Raw genomic sequence first — 14,478 nt, 5'->3', positions numbered from 1 at the left:
AATTACCAAACCAAAAAATGTAGCTTAGTAAAACTATTTTATTATATGAACACCATTTCGAGTATTAAGTTTTAAAGAACACAAAAGTTGAAATTTTTTTATTTTTCAACCTTAATTAGACAAATCATTCAGAAAATTTCGTAGACTCATTATTTTCACATGGTTTGAGGAAAACATTTGTTCATGGTTATTTTGACCATCTCATATTCAATTTTTGAGCACCAATGCGATCTATAATCAGTGTTATTTTGATCACCATTGGATATAATCTAAGTTTCACTAGTTTATCAAGGTAGTACATGTTTTTGAAGAACTTGACTACATAACTATGTATCGAGATACCCCTTGACCCGATGTAGTAACTCAAAAAGTCTTTAGGGTGGTTTAAAAGAGGAGTAAAGCTCAAAAATCTCGTCACATCGGAGTCTTCCTCAAAGAAGGCACCCCTTGATCACATCCCAAGCTTTAGATATATATTAGTAAAGGACCTGGAGGACGGTTTGGCAACACAGCAAACCATGGCACGCAACATGAGGGAATGCTCTTCGACAATGTCTACTTTTCGGTTAAGATTAGGTATAGTGCACAGAAAGGAGGAAGGAACAGCATCGAGTACAGTAGCAATTAGTCCTTTGAGTGATTTCGCTTCGAGAATTGTTGCTATAAAAGTTAGACAAAGCGTAACAATATAAAGTGTTTGAGCCTTTTCCAAGAAAAAATACTTTGGGCACGGTTCGACAAGGGTTTATCATAATCATAATGTGCACATGCTTTTCATCGAACAGATTCCCCCATCTTAACACCTTACTAATAGTTAATAATTTGTTCAAATCAAAATTAAAAAACAAGTTTTTGGAAAACAAAAAATGATGGCACTATTATCGTAACAATGAAGCTTAAGTGGCTCAATCCTACAGACAATTAGCATTGTTTAGTTCTTAATGAGTACACTTTGCACCAGTTACTGAAAGATGAAAGACAAGCATGATCTGCGTTTACACCTCGTCCCTAATGAACTTCTCCGCACATAAGTTCTGTTTACAAGGGACCAATAGAAATAAAGGTCTAACCAGCATGTTACAAAATTAACGGCCACGCCCACGTCCACGGCCCCGACCCCGACCCCTTCCACGTCCCACAGGCTTCCCTGCATTACGGACAAAAACGAGAAAAATAAATTAATTCAAGCATAATAAATATACTTTCTTCAGAGAATACAGTGAATTCATGGCATACTAAAAACACTCCTCAGAAAAGGAAGCCATACCAGCAGTTGCCTTTTTAGGTTTGATTCTTGGTGTTTCCTCCACAAGTAATGTTTCAAGGTTCAGGCTGTCAGGAAGAATGTAATATCTGATGTTGTTACCACGAACACTCAAGTGATCCATCGTTATTGGATTTTTACCCTTGGGTGTGAGTTTAACGGTCTTCAAATGTGTGTTCATGCTAATATCAACACCTACAAGTCAGCAATAAGAACAAAAGTCAGTAGTGTAAAAGCAAAGATGACATGACATGTAATTTAACACGGTAAATTCTAAGAAAGAACAAGGAAACCACAAGAAACATGTTTCAGGATTTTGCAGAATTGTGCGACATTATATGGAGAAAACTCAATTGACCTTTTTACTGGAAAGAGAGTATTAACATATTTTTAGCACCAACTCATCAAGAACAAACATTTATATTTTTAGGCTTATTTTAATGTATCAGCAAGGGTCAAATTAGTAGTCATTACTCATTAGTAATTGGATCTATGCCGACCCCAGAAGTTTGGGATTAAGGCTTTGGCAACTTAGTTTTAAAGGGCTCAAGGTGCTAAGGGTCTCCACGTCCTAGACTATAGGTGCAGGCGCAGGTGAAGACGCTAGCTTTCGGGTGTGAGGTTCCTAAACCTCGGATGACAAGATAAATTAAAACCCCAAAAAACAAAGGAAAAACCTAGACAAAGAGGAGATATAAAGAACATGAGAGAATTTTTAAAAGAGAAGACAAAACATATGTAGTGAATGCGCGCATCAAATAGACTTCCAAGGCTAACACTAAACGACACTCTAGGCTGCTTTCAAGCGCATGCCTTTAGGCGTTATAAGGCACTCTCCTTAAGGAATTGCATGCGCTCTCCTTAAGGAATTGCATCACTATCCAGCCCATCAGCACTAGCCTTACGCTCTCCAAGACGAGCTTTCTAAAACAAAGTTTGGCATTGTTATTTTTTTGCTGTGCTAATTGGATCTGTAAACAGAGTGCGCTAATATGCATCAGCAGCCTAACCTGATGGAATGGTAAAGGACTTGGATGGAATACAGGTGATAGAAATAAGAGAAGTCTACACAAGATTGATTGAAGGCATTATCGTTGAATTATACCAGTAACAGCTATGTCAGCTATGTACTTTTAAGAGTCCAGAATGAAACTAGTAAACACCTCTACACTGCCAAACTAATAGTATCAAGTACTAAAGTCAATTGGATAAATACTCCTAGAGGACCAACTTATAACACAAGGGTCGACGGAAGTGAAATTGGTCAAATGTATTTGAGACATCTAAAGTCTAAACAAACATAAAACCTACTTTTGAAAAGATATACTACCTCCTATTCATCTAAAACGGGACATTTCCTTTTGGGACACTATTCATCTATCACTCTTAAATTACATTTTATTATTCATCTATAAGTTAAAACATAGTCATGTGGGATCTTATTTGATTCGTTTTGATGTAAAAATTTGTTAATATCAACTTCTTATAATTTTTAATTATACATAACTCGATATATTAAGGATCGAATAAGTGCATTGGATAGTGTGCATAAAGTAAATGTCACATTTTAGATAAATAGGAAGCAGTATTATTTACACTTTTGCACAGGTCAAATTCAGGTAAAAACGCAACTTTGAATAATTTTGTAGCATGAAATGAAATGTCAAAAGTATAAAGTTAATAAAAAACTGGAAACTAACTCCAATAGATTATGGTCGGGACTTGGGATACCTTCAGACTGAAAGCAATGATTCACTGAAAAACTATTTAAGCATATAGGATTGATCATTCGATACGGTGATGGGGAGTCTGATGGGAACAGTAGCAAGGGGTGCTCAATGAAGTCGGAATTACTTTTAATACTCTGATTATCCTCCTAGCTCAAATTTGCAATTATTTTAAACATCTTAGTCATAGTATTGCAAAGCAAGGGTTCCTTTCTCTTTCTCAACCTTTATCTTCCTGAAGAAAAGGATTCAAAGTTGTACCATATACAAACATGGTTCAAACCATTTTTCTATTCAAGTTTACTATGTTCAAACAATACACTTAAAAGGTTCACACACACAAAAGGATGACAAATAGGGGTGAAAGGCTCATGTCCAATAGCTATCATTCAATTCAACTTATCTACAAGATAAAGGAACAACATAAGTTACTCAAAGACTAAAAACATTCAATTCATCCTTATCACTCAATCCCTAGAAGCATCTCTAACAGAACACAGTGGAACACAACACATCCTAAGAAGCCCCACCAAGTGAGAAATAATCCAAGTTCAAATAAAAAATGACTGAAGTATTCATTTTCATGCAAGGATCCAACATTGTTTACCCCCAATAAGTTTAAATACTACACAACAAATCATCCCTTTAACCATAACATTCCAATTCCTAATAGAACTAAAAATATCATAACAGCAACAAACCCTAATTGAAAATGACCAAAACATAAACTGTTAACGAGAAAATCAAACACGTATCTGACAAAATTAGCAAAAACCCTAAATCGAGGTTGAAACAAATAATAAAATGTGATTGAAATGGGAAACAATTACTGCTTAAAGAAGAAAGAAAAAGAGAAAAAGAAAAAGAAAAAATAAACCTGTGATAGTTCCATGGACGACAGTACCATTTTTTAGCTCAATGGATACTGTTTCGTTATTCAATTTCATCAAAAACCTGTTTAATTTTGCAACAAATAGCTACGATTGTAGGAATGTTATTGTAAAAAAAAAAAAGATGAGAAATGGAAGTGCATAAGAGAATAGAATAAACCTGACGAGCTTCATCTTGTTCTTCTTGCAGAAAGAGAAGACCGAGAGAGAGCGTGAGGGACAAAGAGATTAGGGTTTTAAGACTTTAGTAAGAATTAACTTCAATCGCCAAGCCGTAAGCTGGTTTTACAAATTTTCGTTGATTTTTTTACTTTTTTGAAATCTAACTCATTATAAACTTATTTTATAGAGGTACTATTTGATGTTTAATCCATTAGTTTTATTTAATTTTTTATAATCGGTGGATAATATTTTAATTTTTAATATCTCTAATTATTCTTAATATAAATCATAGAAAGTTATATTAATAATTCTTATATTGAGACGAATTAAATAAAATTTCACATAAATATGTTCTAACTTATAGATTAAAAAATAAAATACAAATTAAGAGTGAGTGAGTAATAAGTAAATAGTGAAAAAATAAATTAGACTAATAGGTAGAATAAGAAAGAGTACTATTTTAATATATACATCAACTTAATAATATAAATATTTTAATATTTTTTAAAATTTTTAACTGTCATTTAACGTATTTTCCAAGTTTTATATAGAGTCTATAGATATCGACTAAAACAGGCAGATTTGGACAACGTTTTTTAAAAAAAAAAAAAAATTGGACGGGTAATGCCCACCCACCAAAATAAATAGGGGGTAGCGACACCAAAAAAGTACCCGCGGGTATACCCGCCCGCTTGCTAAGTTTAATATATTAATTATTAAATAATTAATTCTATTGATTATGAATCTAGTAGTCTACTGTCTAGTACTACTAGTCTACTACATACCCAACTTTTGTAATTAAATTTCATTCCTACTTTAATAATTTTTTAAATTTATTATAATTGGAGAGATATATGTTTGGACTTCGTACTCCGTAGTAAGATAAATTGATAATGCAATGCTTTTGTTGGATTATCCAACATAATGTTTATATTCATGTAATTTGAGTATTTTGAGACTTTTATGTATTTGGAGTATTTAGAATAATGTATTGTATTTTAATTGTTATTAAAACTTAACTTTATAATTTGTATTATATTTTAATTTTTATATAATAAATACCCGTTTATCCGCGGGTCCCGCCCACTTTAAAAATGGGCGGATAGCAACAAAAAATATATGCCCTCAAATGTAAGTGGGCTTTTCAATATTTAAGTCCGCAGGTAGATTTTTTAGGTACTATCAAGTCCGCTATCCTTTTAAACCCATCCATAAACATCTCTAATATAGACTTTCTCTTTTAACTCTCACTTTGAGGGGCATGCATTTCGATTCGAAATCCGATTTAATCCGAGTTGTTGGACTTGATTCAAAAATAATTTGATTCACATCCGAAAGAAAATTGTTTGACAATGAAAATAATAGTCCGACAATCAACTGAATTAAATTTTATAAAAAGTTCGACAATTTAACTCGACTCTGACTCTGATTCAATTTGATATTTGACTCAGATTTTGTCCAAATATTTCACTTAAGTTCGTTATAGACAAATTTGTAGTTTCTAAGTTTGGTGTTGATAAATATATATAAATGTATTTATTTTGACCGTTGTTCAAGCATTTGTCATTGGAGGTTGAGTTATCGAACCTCATTGCATAGTGTGTTTCCTTAAGACCCAAACTATGTTAAAACCTTAACGTGTACATTTGAAAGTCGTTGTTGGTGTCACTTTGTGTGTTGTTATTAAGTATAAATAGAGCAAATTGCTGGCTATTTGAGAGATAATGTTTGATCGATCATACTATTTTTATATGTTAGATAGAATTTTGACAAATAGTAGCTAAATCGAAAGATATTATACTGTGACTTTGTGTATTGTTAAACAAATATGATTTAAAAAAATAATAATTTAAATTTACCTGAGGTGAAAGAATTCAATTGGAGCAAACTGACCTACATAATAATCTAACCGAATTAAAATTCAAACAATAGCCCGACTTTTATTCAATCTTTAATTTGTAAATTGTAATTTATTTATAAATTTATAATATTGATAAGTTGATTGAATCCTTATTTGCTTAGAATACTAATAAAGAAAATGATCATCATTCACATTCTATTTAAATTTCGCATTTCATATTGTACTAATTATACGAGGAAGAAGCCACATGAAAGAAGTGAGTAAGAAAAAAATATTAAATAAAAGATAAATTATTTGATAGAATATGCAATGGTGATAATTAAATGACAATCGTATAAATAGTTCAATCTTATAAAAATATAAATATAAATAAAAAAATATTAAATAAAAATGATAGATTTAACGTGATGCTCATAATAATTATCATTAAGGGAGATTATAAAAAAGCTTGTTTAAATTTCTTATTTCAGTTATTTGTAAGGAAGATACCAAAATAATTGGGATGCTCATAAAGTCATAATAGTGCATGAACTTCATTCCTCTTTACTTCCATCTTCCAAGCTGTCCCACTAATGGAGTACTTCCTTAATTAATTAATTAATTAATAATTAATTAATTAATCCATAATCCATTTTAGTTATAGTTTAAGTTAAATAAACACAAGCAGTTAATGCCTTGCTTATTATTGCCCATTTCCCCAATCCCCCACTTCTTTCCCTTTCATTAAAGGAACAAATTTCCTTTGTCCTTTTTCCCCATTTTTCCATACTTTTTTTTTTGTTTTCTCCTTGTGCCTTACTATCCCCGTTCTCTTTATCTACTAACTGTCCTTTTAGCTTTACTTTTTGTGTATAGTACCACTTTCAAATTCAAACTAATAATTAGATCAAATCTTTGGATTTAAACACCCATGAATCAACTAGATTTCTTCAAGAAATTCAACAAATTAAACCCACTTGAATTATCAATAAGTATTATTGGGTTTTTGATTCTAACTTTATGTCTTCTTTGTTCTTTCTTCTACTTTGATAATAGAGTGGGGTCACAAGCTAGACTTACTTGGTGGTTTGGGATTTCTGCTACTGAAAATGGGCAGTTCTTATTTTCTGAAAAAGATTGTGACTTTTTTGATGGAAAATGGGTTTGGGATGAAACTTACCCTCTTTATAACCCTAAAAATTGTTCCTTTATTGATGGAGGTTTTAGGTGTTCTGAAAATGGTAGACCTGATAATTTATTTACCAAATGGAGATGGCAACCCAGAAGATGCAATTTGCCCAGGTTGTTCTATGTGTTCTTATTTTTTTATTTTGTTTTATTTCAATTTATTTACTCTGGTTTTTTGCATATTATATACTTATATTTTGATTATTTTAAGTGGGTTTTCTGTATTTTTGTCATACTACTTGCCATTGTTCTTCTAGCTTCCTCTTTTTGTTTTAGCCTATTCATAAGATCTTCCCTGTCAGACAAATTTTCTATTTTTAAATTTACAATTTGGTATCAAAAACTGTATCTTATAATTGAGAATCATGTGTTAGCATAGTTTTTATAGGATTCGATTCTCACTAAGGAGTTAAGGATTAATTTTCTTTGTCGAGATTTTCTAACCTTAACCCGATTTAAAAAGATGTATGTGTGGTTATATTTTTTAAGCTGTAATGTCAGATTGATTAAATTGAGTTCATCAGGTCAACATTTTGGAGTATGGTATAGAATATGCTTTGAAATGAGTTTGAAATCTGTCGGTTCTGCCCTTTTTCCATAAAAAATTGATGGGAGTTTAGGATGTTTATATTCTAAGTCTGTCGGTGCTGATTTTTTTGATTTTTTTAAGCTTTTGCTCAATTTAATTGTATTTGTAGGTTTGATAGGCACTAATGGAGGGTTTGTGAAGGTTATTTTTTTTTTCTTCTTTAGGATTATAAGGTAGACTGAGGAGAGGGGGAGATCTCGGTGAGAATCGAATTTGAGATTTTTCATGGGAAATCGGTACTTGCTCCTTCTTAGACAAAACTCGATTCTCAAAGATTTGTAAAGGTTATTTTTTTATTTTTTATTTTTTGCATTACATGGTAGTCTGAGGGGAGGGGAAGGACTAGGTGAGAATTGAACTCGAAACCTTTCATGGGAATCGGTACTTGCTTCAATTAAATAAGACTCGATTCTCAAAGATTTGTAAAGGCTATTTATTTACTTCCTCTGTTCCATTATACTTGCTACCTTTAACTTTTTACGCAATCCAATGTGTTAATTTGTTTATTTATATGTCGAATTATACACATTTAAAAATTATAAAAAATTCATATTATAAAAGTATGCGATTAGACGATTCAAACAAGATTCCACTTGACTATATTTTTACTTACATATTAGCCGCAATATATAAAATAAGCTTAAACGATGAATAGTGTCCAAAAACAAAATATAGCAATTATTTCGGAACGGAGAAAGTACATTTTACTAGTATTTTTATAACCAATGTAGATTATGGGTGGTGATGTTATTCTATTTCAAGTAACTTTTTATCTTCATAAGTTTCCATTACTGTAGATGTTATGGAGGGGTAATTGGTTTTTGACATCTATGAAGTGAAAAGGAAGGTATAATCTAGGGATAAAATTGCATTACCTGGGATTTTTCTCACAATTTGTTCATGACTTACTCCAAGATATGTTATATATTCTATCATTTCCCTTTACTCGAGAGCTTTGTTCTAGAAATATGGATGTAACACATGCCCTATTAATATATAGCGCTAAATATTTTATTTGAAATGAGAGGTGGATGAGATTTAAACCTTCTGAGTTACGTCACATTGGCTTTTGGTTTTTGGTACTATGTCAAATAACTAACTCAACCAAAAACTTAACTGATAGTTACAGCTCTAAGATATGTTTTATATTCTTTTTCAGCTGCCCGCTACTATATTGAAGATGTGATTGACATACCTTTTGTTGACTGATCAGATTTGATGCAAAGCTGATGTTAGAAAAGCTCAGGAACAAGAGGCTTGTATTTGTTGGAGACTCGATTGGAAGAAACCAATGGGAGTCGCTTCTATGTATGCTTTCTTCCGCAGTCTCTAACAAGACTTCAATCTACGAAGTAAATGGAAACCCGATAACAAAACACATGGGATCGTTGGTGTTTCTGTTTAGAGATTATAATTGCACTATTGAATACTACAGAGCTCCATTCTTAGTGGTGCAAGGCAGGCCTCCAGCTGGTTCTCCCCCGAGTATAAAGTACTCTCTGAAAGTCGATCAGTTGGATTGGAGCTCTGGAAAATGGATAGATGCCGATGTGCTTATTTTTAATGCTGGTCATTGGTGGACTTATGACAAGACGATTAGGAGGTAAATAAAAACGCCTTTTTCTTTGTTCGAGATTCTTGGAGTCTATTCTAGTTCGCACTCTTTTAATATCGCCTATGATAGATTTGCCCAAGGGGAAAAATCAGTTTCTTTTTCATATGTTAAGAAATATGAACGTGTTCTTAATGATTCGTTCTTTTAGATTTCTGCAATATATTGCTAACACAACCGGAAACCTTAAACATTAGAAGGATGGTGCATAGGAAGCTAATTATCATGAATAGTGTAATATATGATTTGCTCATAATGGTCCAAAACCGACCATAATTCACTTTTTCTGATTCACAATACGTGAGGAGATGAGCGAATCAAATGAGAATTGAGATTGATTATAAATCGTTCAGTATAAGGAATCACATTTGTATGTTATACTACAAACCCGTTATCTGTGTTAATATTGGATATTATTGTATTGCCTTATGCTTGTCCTTTAGGTCGTCTTCCTTCCCCTAAACTTCTTCCCTCACCTACGAATACGATAACATCTTCTTATCAATATCAATTGTGAATGTTTATCTTCATAGAATTATATTTTTATGTTATCCCTATTTGTAAATGTTATCACATATTATCATTGATACAGTATGTTTGTTGAAAGTTGCTTTACCTTTCTTATGGACTCTTTAACATCTGAATTTACAACACTTCAGCGGCTGCTACTTTGAAGAAAGAAATGCGATAAAGATGAATATGAGTGTTGAAACTGCTTTCAGGCGGTCAATAGAGACTCTTACAAACTGGATTGATACTCGAGTAAATATAAGCAAGACAAGTGTCTTCTTTCGGTCCTATGCACCCGTGCACTTCAGGTTCGACATAACATTGCCTTCCTTTTTATTTTAAAAATATATATGAATTTTGAAAGGTTTAATAAATCTGCTTTACTTGATTCTTTTGTCACAAGGTCCAACTAATTGAAAGTCTAATAAGTCCCATTTCTAAGCTAGAACCTCTTGGAAAAGTATATCATAATCTATTGCTTGAAACTAAATACTAATAAAATGTATATTACTTCCTTTACACTGGGGTATTAGAATTGAATGGCTTGCCTTCCCATTAGATGATAATCAATATTTACAAGGAAACAACATATTTACATAATATTCTACAAGATAAGAACTTTTATATAATATTCTAATTATACTAATCTATCACACCCCCATAGTCAAATCGGGTGGTTTGCGAAACATTGATAGAAAATCATCAAAAAGAACCTTAGGAAGCCCCTTGGTGAAGATATCAACAATTTGATATCGAGAGGGAACGTGAAAAACACGAATTTGACAATGTTTAACCTTTTCTTGAACAAAGTGTTTATCCATCTCATCATGTTTAGTGTGTTAATGATGAACGGGATTGCCAAAAAGATAAACATCACTAACATTATTACAATAGACAAAAGTAATTGTTGGAATAGGACAATGGAGCTCAAGTAATAGAGTAGTACGTATCCAACAAGTCCCAGAAACAACAGTAGCTACACCCCGATATTCAGCTTCAACACTAGATTTAGAAATTGTAGGTTGACGCTTAGAAGACCAAGAGACTAAATTGTTGCCCAAAAATACACAGTAGCCAGAAGTAAATCAACGTGTGTTAGGACAATCCACTCCAATCAGCATCTGTGGAAGATAACAGAGAAGAAAAATAGGATTTGTAGAGTTGCAAACCATGATCAAGATAGTTTGGACATACTAAAGAATACAATGGGAGCAGCCATATGTTCAACCCGAGAATCATGCATGTAGTGGAAAATGAGTTAATTAGAGGAAAAGGAATTTTATCATATACTTCCTTTGGATCTTTGCACTTGCAACATGAAACCACCATTTTGTGAGAGAAATGGTTAGCCTATGTTGCAAGTAAAAAGAACCAGAGGACGTAGTATACAAAGAGCATCAGGGCGAGGCTGAGATTGGTATGAAATTGTTCATTGGAGTTGGGAGAGTTTCTTGCCTCTTGAACGCAGCAGCTAATGTTGTAGCCTAGTTTTCACTTGGTCATTAGTGAATAAGTAGATAATCAATCAATATAATAAAAAGTGAGTGTTGCTATTTATTTTAGTATTTCAAAATGTTACTATTGATCCTCGTCATTAGAATTCCCGTAAGGCAGTAATCGAGTCAAAAATCGAGTAATTTTGTCATCAGAATTATGAGATTGTCAACAAAGAAGATAACATCATTAATGGCTTGTTTGGTTGTTGATATTGAATGATGGAAAGAGTAATGAAAATTATTTAGAAAACTCCTTGATAAGGTTTATGCTTAAGCATGTTCTTCTATAATCATTTTTTTCCTTCATAAAATTCGATCTCATCCATTACCGCTCGGAAATGTGCTATTATGTGGTAATGGAAAATATGAAGAAAAGCACATATTTGAGAATAACAGTTCCATTACAATTAAAACTCAATCCCATTGTCACCAATCACCATTCAATTCAAACAATTAAACATCCCGTAAATGCCTATCATTCTATAACGGTCCGTTTGGTAATCGGTATTAATTGGTGGGAATGATAATGGAAAGTTAGTGTAATTTTAGTAGTATTACCTCTTGACAAACTTAATGACCATACTTATTCTCTTTCAACAATTTTATTTTCTTTACAAAATTCATTCCAATGCATTTCTGGTATTATGTGATAATGGAAAATTGTGAACAACAAAACTTTTTTATGATCAAACTTTCATTACCATGGGAATGACATGATACATATCATGAAAATTTATACTCCAAATCATTCCCATTACCACTAATTAGTACCTTTAACTATACAAGCCGTAATAGGTTTAGCGTCTTTTTTGAAAAAACAAGTGTGGAGTAGAGTCCGTATATTTGACCTTTGGATTCGCTATTTCGTATGTTTTCTTGTTTTTGCCTGTGCCTTTGTCGGGCTTTATGTAGATTTAAAAATGGTTTTTTTGTTGTACTAAAGGGGCGAATCTATTTTGCAGTGGAGGTGACTGGAAGACGGGTGGTACATGTCATTTGGAGACGATGCCAGACTTAGATGCTCCTTACATGCCCCATATTTGGGGCCATTACAATATCTTGAACGATGCTCTGTCCGATCATGCAAACCGAACTGGTATGACTAAAGTGAACTTGTTGAATGTCACCTATATGACATTACAGAGAAGAGATGGCCATTCGTCACTTTACTATTTGGGGCCGAAACCTGCTCCCATTCATCGGCAAGATTGTAGTCATTGGTGCTTGCCAGGTGTTCCCGACACATGGAATGAACTTCTGTACGCAGTCCTCCTCAAGGACCATTTCCATTCATCGAAGAATTTCACAGGAGTCTTTTAAGATGAAGCCTGGTCTAGAATTCGAGATCAATCTTTCCCGGTTGAACGAAAAAGGGTTGTTGGATTGACGGATTTATTCACCCGAACAAAAAACTCAATTTTGACTTTAAAATTACACGGTTTGTCATACTGTTGTAGGATAAATTTTCTAGATCGTTTGTAAATCAATATATAACGAACACCAAAGCTAGTCCTCTGCTGTTCATGTATCGGTTATTGCGTGACTCGATCTGTGTTCAAGTCGATGGGGCTAGAAAAGTAATCGGAGCTGTGAAAACGAGGACTCCAATGCGTGATAACGAAAGCTCGTCTCTCGGGTGAATCAAAGACGGACATTGAAATTTTTATGGACTGCTGCTGTGCAAGAATGGATTTTATTCTGAATATTTGTATAGGAGTGTTAGTAGTAGCATATCATTCTTTGGTCTACATATTATATCTTCTTAAACTAACATAGTAATTACTATTTATAAAACAATATTGTTTTACTTCATCTTTATAGTATACGGAGAAAAGATCTTGTTTAATTTGTTTTAATTTTTGATGTGTATTTTTTTATAATATATTATTAAAAATAATTTTAATTATTTGAATCTGAAGATGTAAAGAATCAAAATAATATATTGAAACCATATTAGCAAAGTATCATGTTATTAATTTGTTTTCAAGTTCATAAGTTTATTTTCCGTTTACAGAATTGGGTCGAGTATTGCTTTTTAGAAAAGGTTATAAATTTGATTTTCGCATGTTTTTTTTCTTCTCTTAATCTACGCTTTAATAATAATAAAAAATTTTATGCAAAAACATGAATGTCTCATTTATAAACAAGTTTAAATTCTTATTCAACTAATAAAGTTCACTTATGAGGTATTATGCAAGAGGCTTTTACTTGTAAAAAGATGCTTCTTTTCTTATTTCACCGACATATAACACTTGATTACTCCGATCATTCTATTTAATTTGCATCAATTTTAATTTAAGTTGTCGCTTATTTTGTATCAGTTTCTTATTTGATAATGTTACCCGTTAGTTTTTTAATCTCATCTACGTATTTAAATTTTTTTTTAATATCAATCATACAATTTGTTTGGCCTATTTATTTAATATTACATTATTTAATCTCAATTGGGCATAGCATGTTAAGAAAGTCAATCAAGAAATATAATTCCTTCAATTAAGGAATCAATCAAGCTTATTCAAGCATGATTTCTTCTATCATTTTCTCTATCATTAATATTATTGATTTCAACAATTATATACTCTATATCTATCTATTTATCTATACAATGCACTGAAATAATTTGTGACATATATCAACATTATAAAATTTTTCTGCTTTTTTTATTTATGCAGTATTTATTAACATTTAATAAAAAAATCTATTTTAATTTTTAAAAAAATAAGAACTCTATCTAAATATTTGATAATCTATGATAAAGATTTTTCTATATAAAATAGATTTGATCGATTTATAAAATATTAGACTCTTATCCTATTTACTTAATTTTCTGACTTAAACAATTAAAATACACATTATCTTATAATTATTGAATAATATATAAATAATTAGGTATTAATATTGAGGTATATTTATAAATTATCAGAAAATATAGTGTGTTTCTTTTATTTATTCACATTTTATTCTCATTAATGTTTTTAGCATTGTATTTCTTTTTTGATTAATAAAAACTCACCTTATTTAAAAACTAAATAAATAGAGAAACCTTTTCGACCAATCAACACTTAAAACCCACTACAAACTGTTTCATTTCATTAAATTTACTATAGTTTTCAGTCTTATACATTCTACTTGATTTGCTATATTTTCCTAAAAATTAAATTTAATCAACAATAATATAGTAATTAATTCAATTTATAAGT

At 31.7% G+C, this 14,478-nt stretch overlaps 2 protein-coding genes across 2 annotated transcripts; one reads left to right on the top strand and one right to left on the bottom strand.

The window, feature by feature from the left end:
* Positions 1–706: 706 nt before the first annotated feature.
* Positions 707–4,184, bottom strand: LOC130813495 (small nuclear ribonucleoprotein SmD1a). The gene is made up of 4 exons (XM_057679332.1): positions 4,042–4,184; positions 3,869–3,945; positions 1,268–1,459; positions 707–1,147 (listed from the first exon to the last, which is right to left on the bottom strand). The coding sequence occupies exons 1-4, from the start codon at positions 4,053–4,055 to the stop codon at positions 1,086–1,088; spliced, it is 345 nt and encodes a 114-aa protein (XP_057535315.1). The 5' UTR covers positions 4,056–4,184; the 3' UTR covers positions 707–1,085.
* A 2,445-nt stretch (positions 4,185–6,629) lies between these two features.
* LOC130813298 (protein trichome birefringence-like 11) lies at positions 6,630–13,154 on the top strand. The gene is made up of 4 exons (XM_057679103.1): positions 6,630–7,185; positions 8,874–9,263; positions 9,932–10,090; positions 12,241–13,154. Exons 1-4 carry the CDS (start codon positions 6,815–6,817, stop codon positions 12,596–12,598), a joined length of 1,278 nt encoding a protein of 425 aa, XP_057535086.1. The 5' UTR covers positions 6,630–6,814; the 3' UTR covers positions 12,599–13,154.
* Positions 13,155–14,478: the final 1,324 nt, after the last annotated feature.

The sequence above is a fragment of the Amaranthus tricolor genome, chromosome 5, assembly GCF_026212465.1.
Source record: "Amaranthus tricolor cultivar Red isolate AtriRed21 chromosome 5, ASM2621246v1, whole genome shotgun sequence".
Classification (NCBI taxonomy): Eukaryota; Viridiplantae; Streptophyta; class Magnoliopsida; order Caryophyllales; family Amaranthaceae; genus Amaranthus; species Amaranthus tricolor.
The sequence above is the reverse complement of the archived record's forward strand: the minus strand, read 5'-3'. Positions and strand labels throughout refer to the sequence as shown.

Coding starts and splice junctions, on each gene's coding strand:
- LOC130813495 (XM_057679332.1), bottom strand. Junction 1,460..3,868: donor CGTCCATGGAACTATCACAG/GTTTATTTTTTC, acceptor GCTGACTTGTAG/GTGTTGATATTAGCATGAAC. Junction 1,148..1,267: donor ACCTAAAAAGGCAACTGCTG/GTATGGCTTCCT, acceptor TCCGTAATGCAG/GGAAGCCTGTGGGACGTGGA.
- LOC130813298 (XM_057679103.1), top strand. CDS start 6,815: ATGAATCAACTAGATTTCTTCAAGAAATTCAACAAATTAAACCCACTT. Junction 7,186..8,873: donor AGAAGATGCAATTTGCCCAG/GTTGTTCTATGT, acceptor TTGACTGATCAG/ATTTGATGCAAAGCTGATGT. Junction 10,091..12,240: donor TATGCACCCGTGCACTTCAG/GTTCGACATAAC, acceptor TCTATTTTGCAG/TGGAGGTGACTGGAAGACGG.